The sequence below is a fragment of the Leptodactylus fuscus genome, chromosome 1 (genome assembly GCF_031893055.1).
Source record: "Leptodactylus fuscus isolate aLepFus1 chromosome 1, aLepFus1.hap2, whole genome shotgun sequence".
Classification (NCBI taxonomy): domain Eukaryota; kingdom Metazoa; phylum Chordata; class Amphibia; order Anura; family Leptodactylidae; genus Leptodactylus; species Leptodactylus fuscus.
Genome location: NC_134265.1, coordinates 230736873 through 230752201, shown reverse-complemented (window position 1 = coordinate 230752201; position 15329 = coordinate 230736873). Strand labels below are relative to the sequence as shown.

The 15329-nt window shown below is 41.5% G+C and overlaps 2 protein-coding genes across 3 annotated transcripts in view; one reads left to right on the top strand and one right to left on the bottom strand.

The window, feature by feature from the left end:
• Positions 1-15329, bottom strand: part of UBA6 (ubiquitin like modifier activating enzyme 6) — a 344476-nt gene that overhangs the window by 241032 nt on the left and 88115 nt on the right. The gene's annotated exons all lie outside the window — the stretch shown is intronic.
• Positions 1-15329, top strand: part of STAP1 (signal transducing adaptor family member 1) — a 70166-nt gene that overhangs the window by 31405 nt on the left and 23432 nt on the right. For both annotated transcript variants that reach the window (XM_075283942.1, XM_075283935.1), the window contains exons 3-5: positions 5951-6064; positions 7333-7389; positions 12530-12684. In XM_075283942.1, coding sequence (XP_075140043.1) covers positions 5951-6064; positions 7333-7389; positions 12530-12684 — 326 coding nt within the window. The remainder of the gene's footprint in view (positions 1-5950; positions 6065-7332; positions 7390-12529; positions 12685-15329) is intronic.

The following is a 15329-nucleotide window of genomic DNA, read 5'->3' as shown; positions in this document are numbered from 1 at the left end:
GAAAATAGTGAGAGAGCCGAGGAACTATGAAGGTGGCTAGGTATAAAGGTAGTATGGTAATTCACACTGTTATGGGTCGTGACAGGTCCTCTTTAAATGTCCATGTGTATGAGTGGTTCATCTAAAGTACGGCCAACTTTACTCATCTTGCACCAAAACTAATACGATGTTACTTGGAATTCTTTATTACAGTAACTCTCATGGTTATAGTGTTGGTGTTGAGCAGTAGATTCCTATCTGTAGAAAACAACTTGCATGATACTTGATATATGCAGTAACACATCACGCTATATTATGATACTTGGTATGTAAAAGGCAAGTAGTATGTGTAAAGCCCTGCAGGAACAAGCTGCTTTGAAACGGTGCAGCAGGTTTAGTAGGTTAGGCTTTGATATTACAGAACCCAGTGAATATAGCACAGAATTTTAGGTTTAACCTTTAGTCTTCATACATATGACCATATTTTTTTCTATACATTATCATTTCATATATCTGTGAAAAATATGGTAGTGTCCATTGGGTCATAGACATGAATGGGTCCATATACTATGTGTAATCACGGATTAATATCTACGGATATCACACATAGCCATTCATGTCTATGGCCCCATGTACTCTACCATATTTTTCATAAACCAGTGTCTGGGCCTTAGAATTGAGCTACAGTACAAAATATGGGGCAGGCCCTATTCCTATCTGAAAAGTAAAGAACTCAGAAGAAAACTTTTGTCTTCTGTTTTGTTTTTATTACACTGAGTGATTATACTCTGCATCTGTCACTATATTATTTTTGTGGTCCACCATCCTATTCATAACTATAAAGGAAGCTAATGCGAACTTAGCCGAAATTCTGACAGATCTTCTGGACTTTTTCTTCTGTTCTAAAAAAAACGGAATCTTGACAATGACATTACTGAGGGCAGATCATGACAAACTAATCTTATTGATTTATTTGACAGAAGCAGAGTTGTGTTGACACATTGGATGGTCCAGGACTAAATTTTCATAAGTGAATCCCCCATCAACACCACTTAGACATACCTGGGGAAAATTATAATGGCTTCTCAGCATACTATAGTGAGCCGAAGCCCTGGGGAGATGATTAAACATAACAAACACTGTTACCTCACCGAGGCTCTTGTTACAGTCTTTGGGCCGATCTCAGAGATGTCTCAGAGCACATGGTTGGTGAGTAACACTGTTATGTTTAATATTACCTTCCCTGGGCCTCTACTCATTATACTCTGGGGTATGAAGAGACCCTAGAGTATAATAATAGTAACTCCATTTTGGACATGTTTGGTCGAAACAAAACCACTGGGCAAACCTCTCTAGACAAATCTAGTGAGGTTTGCTCAATACTCTCAGTGCTGCCCCCTCAGGGACTCAGCATTATACAACCTGAAGCCTGATGACAGATATGGCCCTGGGACTGTCTGGCTGTCTAGATAACCTAGGCAAAGTTTGTCAGGCAATGACACAAAAGTGTGTAAGAGGTCATAGTCATGGAGGGGTTTGTTACATGGCAAATGATCTAGCTTTACTAGTCCAAATAATGAAGTTCAGCTTTTTCAAATGTGAGATAATGCACTTTGGGAAAATAATCTTGTTTTGCATCAGAAAGAGGGACAGGGTCCAGGCAGGGCAAACTTCCCCTGGGTCCACCAACCTGATGATAGTAGTTCGGAGGCTCAGAAGGGGGACCATCCACTCAACCCCCCCAGGTCCTTCAGCACCAGAAGAAAGCAGATGGAGTAATGTCACAGTTCAGGTGGCAGTCCTGAGAAGGAATGTCAGGATATCCGTTCACCTTTCCCACAGGTCTGCGAGCATCCTGAGGGTATGATGCGGGAATCATGGGGCCACGATGTCCAGTGGCCGGCACTTTAGCCTGAGGCTATAGTGCCACAGCTAGGCTTCAAGTGTGAAGTCACAGTCTGGGCTCTCTATAGCTCCAAATAGAATACTGGCAGGTCCAGACAAGTTGTAGATCCAGTTAGGGTGTCAAAGGAGGTTATGTGACCCAAATAAAAGAAGTTTAAGCAGGCCAGCAGACGGAGCTCAGAGATAACACGTGTACTCCATGCCTGCAGACAGCAAGCCACGCCCTTTATGAAACATTATTCTTAATGGGGAAAAAAGTAGAAAAAAATCGGCACTACTGAACACACAAAGTTCTTTGTTCCTGAGAAAACAGATGCAATGAGGTGGAGCATAAAGTACGGGTAACCACATTGTCAAATATAAAAGCTAACAAGCTTGCCAAATGGTGCTCTCTGCATAAGAAGTCCATACAAAAAGTAGCAAAAAATAGAAAAAAGCACAGGACACTCACCAAACAACGGGTTCTTTAAAAGCAGAAGGCTTTATTTCATCTTTTTAAAAACATCCAGTGCATAGGGATAGAGTAGATGGTATAACAAACAGATCAAGCGACGATCGTTTCATGCAGTAAGAGTTTCATCAGGCTTTTTTTCTATTTTTTGCTATTATTCTTAAAGGCGATGTCTAAGAATTGGACAAACTCCAGAGGGGTCTGTGGCATGTGGAGGCCTAAAGTCACAAGCACTTACTATATAGGTACCTGTAAAGAAGGCAGAAAACTCTATGGAGGACAATAAGAGCGCAATATACAGTGTTGGGGGCTTTATATCATATAGGGACAGAAAAGGGGAAGATATATCATGTGGGGACCAGTAAAGGGAGCTTTATAGTGTGTAGGAGCAGTAAAGAGAGTGTTATACCAGATGGGGGCTAGACAAAGGGGCATTATACTCCTATGGAGATAAAGGGGACATTATACCATATGGGGAACAGGAAAGCGACAATATACTGTGTGGGGGCCAGGAAAGGGGGCACTATACCCTGTGGTGGCAAGGGGAGCCCCAGTCAAAAGATTACTATGGTGCCCAGTCTTTGCTAGTTACACTCTTGGGCTGCATGTTGTTTCTGTCCAGTCTGTCTCATCCCAGGAAGGAGCCTACTACATCACAACGCACCATAGGACTGAGTCAGTGACTGTGATTGGGAGCCTCAGCTGAGAGTCACCTCTCACTTCTTGTAAACTCCCCTTAGTATAAGGAAAATGTTCGTTCTTGTACCGTGTTAGCCAGTGGGTTGGAAATATATATATATATATATATATATATATATATATATATATAAAACTCCCCGTAATTGAAGCCATTGCTTTGAAGTCCTGTAACATTTGGCATGTTAAACTCTGTACTGCATTTCACAATTAAGTGCAGTAAAGTACAGTTCCAATATACAAGTCGTTGTTATTTTCTGCATGACTACACTGCATCACCAACCTGTGTGTATATTACACTTGGCCTTTGATTGAAGTTCCTCTTAGCTTTAATATCTGGTTCACATCTGCTTTTGGAAATCCATTCGGGGAGTCCGCATGGGGACCCACCAAATGGAATACTGAACACATTGGCAAGTGGAGAGCTTATGAAAGCACAAGGATCCCATAGACTATAATGGGGTCCGTGTGCTTTCCTCGCGGTGTCCGCATGGAACATGCGGGCAAAAAAGTACTTCTTGATCTACTTTCATGTCCGCGTGACTCGTGCTGGCAGCACGCGGAAAGCACACGTACCCCATTATAGACTATGGGATCCATTTGCTTTCACTGCTCACCGCTTGTCAATTCATTCGGTATTCCGTTCGGGAAAGGTTCCTCATGCGGACTCCCCGAATGGATTACCAAATGCAGTGGTGAACCAGGTATAGGAATAAAGAACACGTGCTCAATGTGCGCAACGTGTTGCAACTAGGTACATCAATAGTTGATAGAACACAACAATAACTAGTACGGTACAAAACATCAGTGGCGAATAGAACACATAAATTATTTACGGCAAATCAACATCCTTATGAGGTTTTTTTTTAGAGCAGTGTCACAAGTATGATTTGTTTTCAAAGAAACAATGTTTTTCTGTTCAGATGTGAGTATCTTGTACCTTTTTCACAAATTATGTTATCTAATTTACGCCATGTTGAGTTTCCCTTATTTAAGGCTTTTTCTAGGCTTTTCAATTGATGCCCTATCCTTACTATAATTCTTCAATTCAGCTGTTTTTAGAGACCACAGCACTGGGTAGCTTCTTCCCCGAAACCAAGCATGGTGTTGTGCATTGTATTGCAGCTGTGCATGATGTAACAACTCAGCCCCATTCTTTTGAATGGAACAGAGCTGCGAACAGACCATGTGACCAATCAACATGAAGTCACATGGCATGTGAACCATTGATCTGTGCAGTGCCCGAGTTGTCGGACCCCCACTGATCTGAGGTGATGATGCCTGAAAAAATCACTTTAAGCATCAATCTAATTTTGCTGTAAGAAGGTATTTAAGCCTTTTTTGAAGCTGTCACCTGTTACTTCGGTGACCAGCGTCACAGTTTCTAGTAAGGAAGTCTTATTGCCTCTGGACATTATAACTTTTGCTGTCATTGGACAAAGAGAGTGCCCTTTTGTCTTTCATCATACTTTTTGCATAGGCCATCTATAAACTTATGCAGATTTATCATGTTTCCCCTTTGACGTCTGTTCTCAAGACTAAATGAATACAATTAGAATCTTTTTTCTTAACAGAGGTCTTCCATGCCCTTTATCGTTTTTATGGCACTCCTTTGTACCTTTTTTACCTATGGACAGGGGTATAACTACTGCCCCAGCAGCTGTAGTGGCTGCTATTGGGTCCCAGATGCTGTGTGCAGCGGTTATGCCCAGGACACAGTGTCCTGTTACTCTTCAGTGTGAGGATGTAATATGTGGAACCCCACAGAGGCCTAAACAAAGGCGGCTTTGGCCAGGAGCGGGACAAGTAAGTGAAAATTGGCCATTATCTGTTAGAGTAATACAGTAGGTAGCCCAGCTTGGCACTATCTGGGGGCCTATGACCGGGGCACATACTGTATTGAGGCCTGTACATGAGGACTTACTGTATGGGGGCCTGGAATGGGGACTCTTACTGTATGGGGGCTTGTAACATGGGCACTTACTTTATGGAAGCTTGTAATGGCAATTGTATACTGTATATGGTCTATATTGGGGAAAGTATATGTATGGAATCCATTAAAGGAGGCAATGTATTTTATGGGTGCAATAAAGGGACAATATACCATGTGGAGGACAGTAAAAGTGGGATTACACTGGAGGGATTGTGAAAATGTTGCTATGGGACCCTGTCTTTCCTGATTATGCCTCTGTCAATAGCTTCATTTCTACAATTTGAATTGCATATTCTGATGAGGCTGCACTAATGTTGGTAAGTGGTAATATAACATCCCTGTATAGCAAGTCCATAGCTCTTTTAATACACGGCAATATCCTGCTGGCTTTAGAAGCAGCTGATTGACATTACATGCTGTAATTTAGTTAGTGATCTCCAAGCTCACTCAGGTCCTTCTCATCACATGACTCTACCAAGTTTTACTCTCTCTAGAACATATAGTTGACTATAGTATACTCATAAATAGAAAAAAGTAGACTGAGACTTACTGCTATGAATTCAGTATACCGAGGTGCCAAACCTTTCCTCCGGACTAAAGAGGACAATCAGCCATGGGAAAAGTAGAAAAGAAGATGGTTCGCAACACTCCGATCTATAAAAACTCGATTCTTTAATTCATCTCATTAAAATAGCGCTATGAATAAGGGGAAACTCTACCCCGAAACGCGTTAGCATTATTTTTAAGCACTTTATATGTTTTCCTACTGCCACTTTGTTCGTGTTATGTGAACTCATTTTAATGAGATGAATTAAAGAATCGAGTTTTTATAGATCGGAGTGTTGCGAACCTTCTTTTCTACTTTTCCCATAGTATACCTTACATCAGTAGGATCAAATACTTTTTACTTCTAGCAAATTGTTAAGATTAACTAATGGGATTTCTATATTTGTCAGATATGTAACTCTTTTGCTTTACTTAAACAGTTTACTGATAGCATAAGCCTGCAGCATTTGTCATCTGTGACGGACAAATATCCTAACCAGATACAATGGACAGAAGTTATACTGAAGTTTCCAAATGAGGAAGTGTACATAAAGGTGAGTCACAATACGTAACAGACAGAACTCTGTGTTTGGCAAATAAATACAAGTATGTTTACTGATTCATCCCCAAGAATGAGCCTTCTATATCTCTGCAGTGTCACAAAACAATGGCATTATTCTTCATTACACTATTTAGTATGCTTTATAAAGTCTTGTCTGTGTTCCAAAACATTAACACAATAGTCATGCCCAAATTCTTCAATTTACATCATCTGCAGAGTCTCACAACATATTTCACATGATTTGCATTCAGACTTCAAAGGTCAGGCCTTCTAGTCTTGCACAATGGGCCAGGTCACCTATTGCAAGTAGACCCGGGCTGCCATTTACTGCTTAACAGTTTAAGAGAAATAGAAGTATTTATAAAATGTGTTGTTTAATCCAAGACTGGAAGAGCAAGCGTTCCTTGGTAGCATAAGTCTCGTTGTATTGGTGGTTGGTGGAGAAAGCTTACTGTACTGAAATTACAATCCTCAAACTGGCATGTTCATTTTATAGGGGTTGTCCAGTTTCAGTCCAATATTGATAGACAAATGTTATTGTTTGTATAATAAAAAGTTGTACAATTTTCCAATATACTTTCTGTATTAATTCCTCAGTTTTCTAGATCTCTGATTACAGTCATTCATTCTTCTTACTCCCAGTGGATACAAATCAGTCCATAGTCATGTGATATACAGTCCATGGTCATGTGATTTACGGTCCATGGTCATGTGATGGACACACAGGTGCACAGCTCGTTATAGTCACAGCACAGTAATCAGACATCTGCCTGGTAAGGAGCTGTGCACCTGTGTGTCCATCACATGACCATGGACTATAAATCACATGACCATGGACTATAAATCACATGACCATGGACTGATTTTTATCCGCTGGGAATAAGCAGAATGGATGACAGCAAACAGAGATCTAGAAAACCGTGAGGAATTGATACTGGAAAACTGTATAACCTTTAATTATACAAACAATAATATTTGCCTGTCAGTATTGGATTGAAAGTGGACAATTCCTTGATGTATGGATTCTGATGGCAAAAACAAAAAAGGGCCAAACAATAATATAAAATAGGCTGCAGTTAAAAGGGTTGGGATTTCTTCTGTTTTTACTTTTTGCTTTAAATAAACAGTTGGCCCTATTGTGTTATTATAAATTATAGAAATTGTCCTGTTGACCTGTTAGCCAAATTCACCAAAATGAAATCTAAATGTACATGAAATATAAAAAATATGTGCAAAATATATTTCTAACTGATCTTACAGACTGAAACTGCAGAAGAGGCTGAGGAGTGGAAAGGTTTTATTCTGACCGTGTCTCAGGTATGCAAAAAAATAAATAAATGACTAGTTGTACATGTATTTTCTTGTAGTTGCCATCCCTGTATAAAGGCCACTAGCTCAGCTCTCCCTTGGTTTTACTAATAAGTACTTAGACTTAAGGGTGTGTGTGTGTGTGTGTGTGTGTGTGTGTGTGTGTGTGTGTGTGTGTGTATGTTATGTTCAGCTTTTCACCCATATGGAAGTAAATGTTTCTGGGAGTTCTCAGAAATAAAAAAACTGAATAATTCATGTTTGGACATTCTTTCACTAATTCCATTCAGAGACTCCATTCCTAGGTGTTAAAAAGCTATCACTCAAACACTCATTTACACAGCACATGCAGAAATTCTATGAAGGGGTTATTTTGGGAATAATAACGCTTACGCGGGGAATCCCTGCACTGGTTAAACTTTGTTGCGAATATACACGCTGGTCCCCTGGAGCCCCCTTTTTTTTATTTCCATTGTGGATGGCAATTGGGCAAGTTGAAAATCTTATTCGGCTGTCTCTCCTTTAGTCCTTCCGAATCTGTGACATTACTTACTCTACTTCAGCTGTAGGTCCACTAAGTAGAGTGGAGTCAGTCTTGGGACCAAGAATCGGAGTGGCAGCAGAGGCGCACTGGGGTGCAGCCTAGTAATAAGAGATTGCACTGGTTAACTTTATTATTCCCTAGATAACCCCCTTAAGCATCCTATGTTATCTTACCCCTCATTCACATCTGCGTTCAGCGCCGCACCTCCTGTGAGGCGACCTGAAGCGACCGCTTCAGGCGGCGCTATGCCAGGGCCCTGGGGAGAGCGGCATTTTTGCTTACCTAAGCCAGTCCAGGAGAAGCTGTCCTGAACTGGCTTAGCGTCACCGAGCGGTGGATTGGGGAGGCCACTGGAGCAGCGCTGCTCCAGCGGCCTCCCCTCACGCTCAGGCAGAGAGCAGGTTCTCTCCGTGCCTGCTCTCTACCTGCTAACGTCGCTCTGCCACGCCCCCTTCGCTTTCTGTCGTTCGCCTCGGCCAGCAGAAAAGATCGGTTCACCCCTGTCTGCGTTGGTATTCCGTCCGGGGGGAGTCTGCATGGGAGCCCCCAAACGGAATACCAAACGCAATTGCAAGCACTGTGCTGTAAAAGCACATGGATCCCCATAGACTATAATGGTAATCCCCGTGGGATATGGTCGTTTGATGTTAAAAAGAGGGATAGGGCTTAAGAAGGAGAGGGTTCCCCCAGATGAAATTACAAGCAATAATAGAATATTTCAAGTGTAACTCAGTTTTCTGACAATTTTTGATTTCTGTCAGTATTTATGTCATTAATAAGTTTTGTAATATACTTTATTAACACATTTTCGATCATTTCTATGTAATCCTGCATTTTTTCACTCTTTCCCTTACTGTGTTACTCTTGGTTCACATCTGCGGTGATAATCCGTTCGGGGAGTCCACATGGGGACCCCCCCGAACGGACTACCGAATGCATTTGCAAGCGGTGTGTAGCGAAAGTACACAGACCCCATAGACTATAATGGGGTCTGTGTGCTTGCCACGCACTGCTCGCACGAATCATACGGACAGGAAAGTAGTACTTTTCCGTCCGCATGTTCCCTGCGGAGATCTTGTGGCAAGCACACAGACCCCATTATAGTCTATGGGGTCTGTGTGCTTTGACTGCACTTTCACTTGCAAATGCGTTCGGTAGTACGTTCGGGGGGTCCCCATGCGGATTTCCCCAACGCATTACCGACGCAGATGTGAATGAGACATACTGCGTAGAGGAGTAGGGGCCTAGTAGTAGAGAAAATGAGGAGGGAATCGCTTAAAACTGTTATTCTCACACATTGTTAAACGTACAAACTTACTTTTTGTGTCATTTGAAGGAGGTGAGTCTCTTCACACCTGATGTGCTATCTAATGTACTTCTACAGATATTGGGATTGGGATTTTTCTATTATATATATATATATATATATATATATATATATATATATATATATATTATACAGCTGCATAAAAATATCCTAATCCTGACTGTTTTCAACCAGTGATGTCTCTGGAAGTAAATTAGATAGCACAACAGGTTTAGTGTGGCATGAAAGAAGAAATTATCTTCTTTCATATAACACAAAAAGAAAGTTTGTGCGTTTACCAATGTCTGAGATATAACTGTTTGAAACAACCCTTTTCTACTCTTACAGTACACAATGAGAAGCAAGAAGAGCTCTCAATACAGAAGGGAAAACGTTAAAATATGCAGGGTTTCACAGAAATTCTCCATAATTTATTAATAAAAAATTCTAAATTGTTAAGTAAGTAAATGCTAAGTAAAAGGTAACCATCGCGGATCTGTTTTTTTTAAGTTTTATTTTCATAAACCAGACGCAATAGTAATATTACTATGATAAGTCTGTAAGCCTTCATAAAGCTCCCGGCTGTCACTGAAATAGGTTGGCTCGTCTCTCAACTGCCTACACTTAGTATTACTCACCTTGATCCATCCTTCCCCCTCATCCCTGTCTTTCCCCTCACCTTAAGCCCCTTATTCTACATTAGTTTTCTTTTTCTTTTTGTTTGCTGACCTAGTACTGTAATAACCTAAGGGTGCCTTCACACGGAGTAACGCCAGGCTTCATTGACAGCCGTACACGCGAGCGCTGCGGAAGGCTCCCGAATACTTCCCATTCACTTCAATGGGAGCGCTCGTAACGCCGGCTTTACGAGCGCTCCCATTGAAGTGAATGTGAAGTGTTCGGGAGCCTTCCGCAGCGCTCACGTGTACAGCTGTGAATGAAGCCCAGCGTTACTCTGTGTGAAGACAGCCTAAGATGAACTTCTGAAATTGCTGAAAATTATCAGTTAATTAGATGATTGTCACACAAATATTACAACTAAATAGATCACATTTTCTTCCTAATGTCTTTTCCTTATTTGTGCTTATGGAATATTACTACTGCACCTTTCCACTGTTAAGTATATGACTGTAAGGATTGGAGTCAGGGTCAGGCAGTGCAAAGTGACACAGCTGGGAAAGCAACACTGTGCAACTAATGACAAAAGGGGTCGCAGGCCCTGCAGCTATAACTATGCTGTAATATCTGAGATGAGGCAGACCAATGCACTTCCTAATTGAAGTGCGCCTACCACGACTCCTAACCTTCTATCCGGCGGCTAGGATAAGGGGAGAGGAGGCCCTGAAAGTCCTAGGGACTGGAGTCACGGGGTCACACCTAAACAGAAAGCACAGTGTAAATGCAATGCAAAACAAAAGACTAAACAGCATGGAACCAGGGAGGACCACAAGTCCCAGCAAGACACAGAAGAGAAGGCGAGGTCAGACGAGCAAGAGGTCAAGCCAGGAGATATAATAAAAGGTACCAAATCAAAAGACAAGGGATGGTCAAAAATTCAAGCCGGGTCTAAAAACCAAGAAACATATGGAATACAAACAGACAGGGAATCAGACTGAGCAGGGGGACCAGGAAACACAAAGTGAATGGCTGGCAAGGATCCATGCCTGGGTGGAGTTTAAATAGCAGCAGAGAACACACCTGATGGCTAACGGCATGGAGACTGAAGGCAAGGAAAAGATTAACCCTTAATGACCTAAGCACACCCAATAGAACTCCTAACACGTCTCCCAGGGAGACGCCGCGCAGCAAGGAGACCACGGCGACTCCGTATCCTGACAATGACTTTGTCATTTTCATGTTTAATACATTATTACTGTGAATTTTACCTGTAAATGTTATAAAAAATTTTAATAAAATCAGAATTTAAAACAAAAAGAAATAGGTTGGCTCCTGCGATCTTGCCGTGCAGGAGCCGGCTTCAACTTGAAAGGTACGGAGCAGTGGGGCCAGCCCCAGGGGCTACTTTTATATTTTAGGGAGGATTTGACGTTGTAATGCCCGCGATCAGAGTGGACTCTGATCATGGGCATTAGCTCCGGGTCTTTGCTGTACATTACAGCAGAGACCCAGTAGCTATGGTGACTGCTCTGCAGCAGAGTACCCACCATTATCTTTACAGATCTGGCATTTGCCATAATAGCACGGCGGATACTTGGAGGTTCACGCCAGTGGGACACCCTCTCAGCCCAAGGCCCCACAGCATCAACCCACTACTCCTGCTGCAGGAAGCCAGCGGCAAGAGTGGGGTGATGCTGTGACTCTGCTACTCTGCCCCTCCCACCAAAACACCCCACATTCAGACTATAAGACGCACCCCTATTTTTCTCCCAAATTTGGAGGGAAAAAAGTACATCTTATAGTCAGAAAAATACAGTAATTTATATTGTTTTATGCTTTACTGATTTTTGCACAACAAAAATCCATTTGGGGAAAGAGAAGTCTAACATTTTTAGAGTTGGTTGAGAAATTATTTTTTGCAGGATGAGCTATGCTATTTATTGCTACTATTTTGGGGAACATTTTTTTTTTTTTATCACTAAATGGCAAAAAAAATCATTACTTCCGAGGGTTTTTTTTCTCTCTAAAACAGCACAGACGATAAGTGGACCATGATTTCTCAAGACAGTGAAATGCCGTGAACTATAAAAAATAACAGTGTGATGCCCACCAACACAATTCAAAATGTTGTAATGATTTTCTTACTTATACGTAGTTTGATGTTTAATGAGGGGTTAAGTGATCAAACTACTCTTTTATACTCTATTTACAATATATGTGGTTTATAGTGTTGGCATACAAATATATATTATTTCCTACATTTGACATCATTAATATTTTTTGATACTATATCTCAGTATTGCAAGAGAGAGCTTGCAATCCTTTATCGCAAAATCCAAGAAAGCAAGTCATTTTTTACCTACTGAATTAATAGATTGTAAGGGTGTGTATATAGATACATGTGAGATTTGACAAAATGTCAAATTTGATGATAGTCTATGGAAAAAAAATTGTGGGAATTTTTGGCTGGTCCATGGAGCGTACTAACTACTTCTTTCTACATTCTGCACAGAAACATCAAGAATTATCCCATTGAAGGTTTGTAGCATATTCATGGATCCGCTAGTAAATACATTATAGCCTGAACGTTGTCACGTGTCACATTTAACCTAACAATACTTTTATCTTTTTTATATATATTTTTCTTCTGGAGTGTCCTATCTTCTTATTTTTTGTTTCAGTTATCAGTTCCAACTACTTTGACTTTGTTACCTGGACAAATAATTCAGCTAAAAGAGGTCTTGGAAAAGGAAACCTTAAGGAGATCATCAGAATCGATTAAAGATGGTCAACAATCCCCTTATGAAGATGTAGGGAATATAAATAAGATGCCTTCGTAAGTCTATTTTTTTTATAATTATATACTGAAATAATAAAAAAAATATATATTTGTGGAATTGCAAGTCTTAATATCCATGAGAATCACATTTTTAAAATATAAACACCTTTGGGTTAAAAGGGACCTTTCACCTCGTGGGGCACATGTGGTGTAATTCAGCTTTCACGTTCTGTGCTGCCACTGAAGAGCTATCGGTGCCCGTACTGTAGCTCATCACTGTCAGGAGGGCGTTTCTGATGGTCTGTCAGGAACGCCCTTCCTCACAGTAGCATCTATTGCACTGTACTGTGAGAGGGAGTGTTCCTTATCGCCCAGCGATGATGCTGAGTGGTGAGGAAGGCGCCCCCCCACCAATACTCCAGTACTATCAGGAGTAGGGGAGGCGGTCCTCACTGCTGAACGGTAACGCTGCTCTCACAGTACAGCGCAATAGACACTACTCTGAGGAAGGGTGTTCCTGACTTACTGTCAGAAATGCCCTTCTGACAGTGAAGAGCTATGGTACTGGCACCAATAGCTCTTCACTGGAGGCACAGAACGGGAAAGCTGGAATTCAGCGCACTGTCGGCTTTCTAGCGGTGAATTACACCGCATTTGCCCCAGTAGTTGAAAGGTCCTCTTTAAGGGTCTATTCACATGGAGGAAAATGGTGAGGAATTTGGTGTGGAATTTCAGCACGGAAACAAAAAGCCTTACAGAAAAAGGAACCCATTGAAGTCAATGGGAGGCTTTTTTCAGCACTGAAATTCCACACCAAACTCCTCACCATTTTCCTCCGTGTGAATGGAACCTAAGACCCTATGTAGTGGGCTGCAGCAAAAAGTGCTGCTGGAAAAACCATGGCTGCAACATATCGCAGTTTTCCTCACATTGCTTTTCATAGAAAGTCTGTGGAGGTTTCCTCTGCGGACTTTCTGCTTCCATTATATTTATAGGGAAACTGCCTGTGTTTCCAAAGGTATATTTGACATGCTGCAATTTCCAAAACTTTAACGGTTTTGGAAATCACAGTGCTTCCGCTGCACATATTTTTCCGCAGTGTGTGGATATGATTCGCTAGAATTCTATCGACTATGTAGGAACTGTAAAATACTTAATTTTTTTACTGCAGCGTTTCCACTGCGGCCAGATCAAAACTTTGGGTCATGAACAACGTAATTGTTTTCCTTATGGGAGAAATTTTCAAGTGATAAATGTAAAAATGTTAAGATTTTCATAAGACATACAGTGGGGCAAAAAAGTATTTAGTCAGTCACCAATAGTGCAAGTTCCACCACTTAAAAAGATGAGAGGCGTCTGTAATTTACATCATAGGTAGACCTCAACTATGAGAGACAAAATGAGAAAACAAATCCAGAAAATCACATTGTCTGATTTTGTAAGAATTTATTTGCAAATTATGGTGGAAAATAAGTATTTGGTCAGTAACAAAATTTCATCTCAATACTTTGTTATATATCCTTTGTTGGCAATGACAGAGGTCAAACGTTTTCTGTAAGTCTTCACAAGGTTGGCACACACTGTTGTTGGTATGTTGGCCCATTCCTCCATGCAGATCTCCTCTAGAGCAGTGATGTTTTGGGGCTGTCGCTTGGCAACATGGACTTTCAACTCCCTCCAAAGGTTTTCTATAGGGTTGAGATCTGGAGACTGGCTAGGCCACTCCAGGACCTTGAAATGCTTCTTACAAAGCCACTCCTTCGTTGCCCTGGCGGTGTGCTTTGGATCATTGTCATGTTGAAAGACCCAGCCACATTTCATCTTCAATGCCCTTGCTGATGGAAGGAGGTTTGCACTCAAAATCTCACGATACATGGCCCCATTCATTCTTTCATGTACCCGGATCAGTCGTCCTGGCCCCTTTGCAGAGAAACAGCCCCAAAGCATGATGTTTCCACCCCCATGCTTTACAGTAGGTATGGTGTTTGATGGATGCAACTCAGTATTCTTTTTCCTCCAAACACGAAAAGTTGTGTTTCTACCAAACAGTTCCAGTTTGGTTTCATCAGACCATAGGACATTCTCCCAATACTCTTCTGGATCATCCAAATGCTCTCTAGCAAACTTCAGACGGGCCCGGACATGTATTGGCTTAAGCAGTGGGACACATCTGGCACTGCAGAATCTGAGTCCCTGGCGGCGTAGTGTGTTACTAATGGTAGGCTTTGTTACATTGGTCCCAGCTCTCTGCAGTTCATTCACTAGGTCCCCCCGCGTGGTTCTGGGATTTTTGCTCACCGTTCTTGTGATCATTTTGACCCCACGGGGTGAGATTTTGCGTGGAGCCCCAGATCGAGGGAGATTATCAGTGGTCTTGTATGTCTTCCATTTTCTAATTATTGCTCCCACAGTTGATTTCTTCAATCCAAGCTGGTTGCCTATTGCAGATTCAGTCTTCCCAGCCTGGTGCAGGGCTACAATTTTGTTTCTGGTGTCCTTTGACAGCTCTTTGGTCTTCACCATCGTGGAGTTTGGAGTCTGACTGTTTGAGGGTGTGCACAGGTGTCTTTTTATACTGATAACAAGTTTAAACAGGTGCCATTACTACAGGTAGAGGAAAGAGGAGACTCTTAAAGAAGAAGTTACAGGTCTGTGAGAGCCAGAAATCTTGATTGTTTGTAAGTGACCAAATACTTATTTTC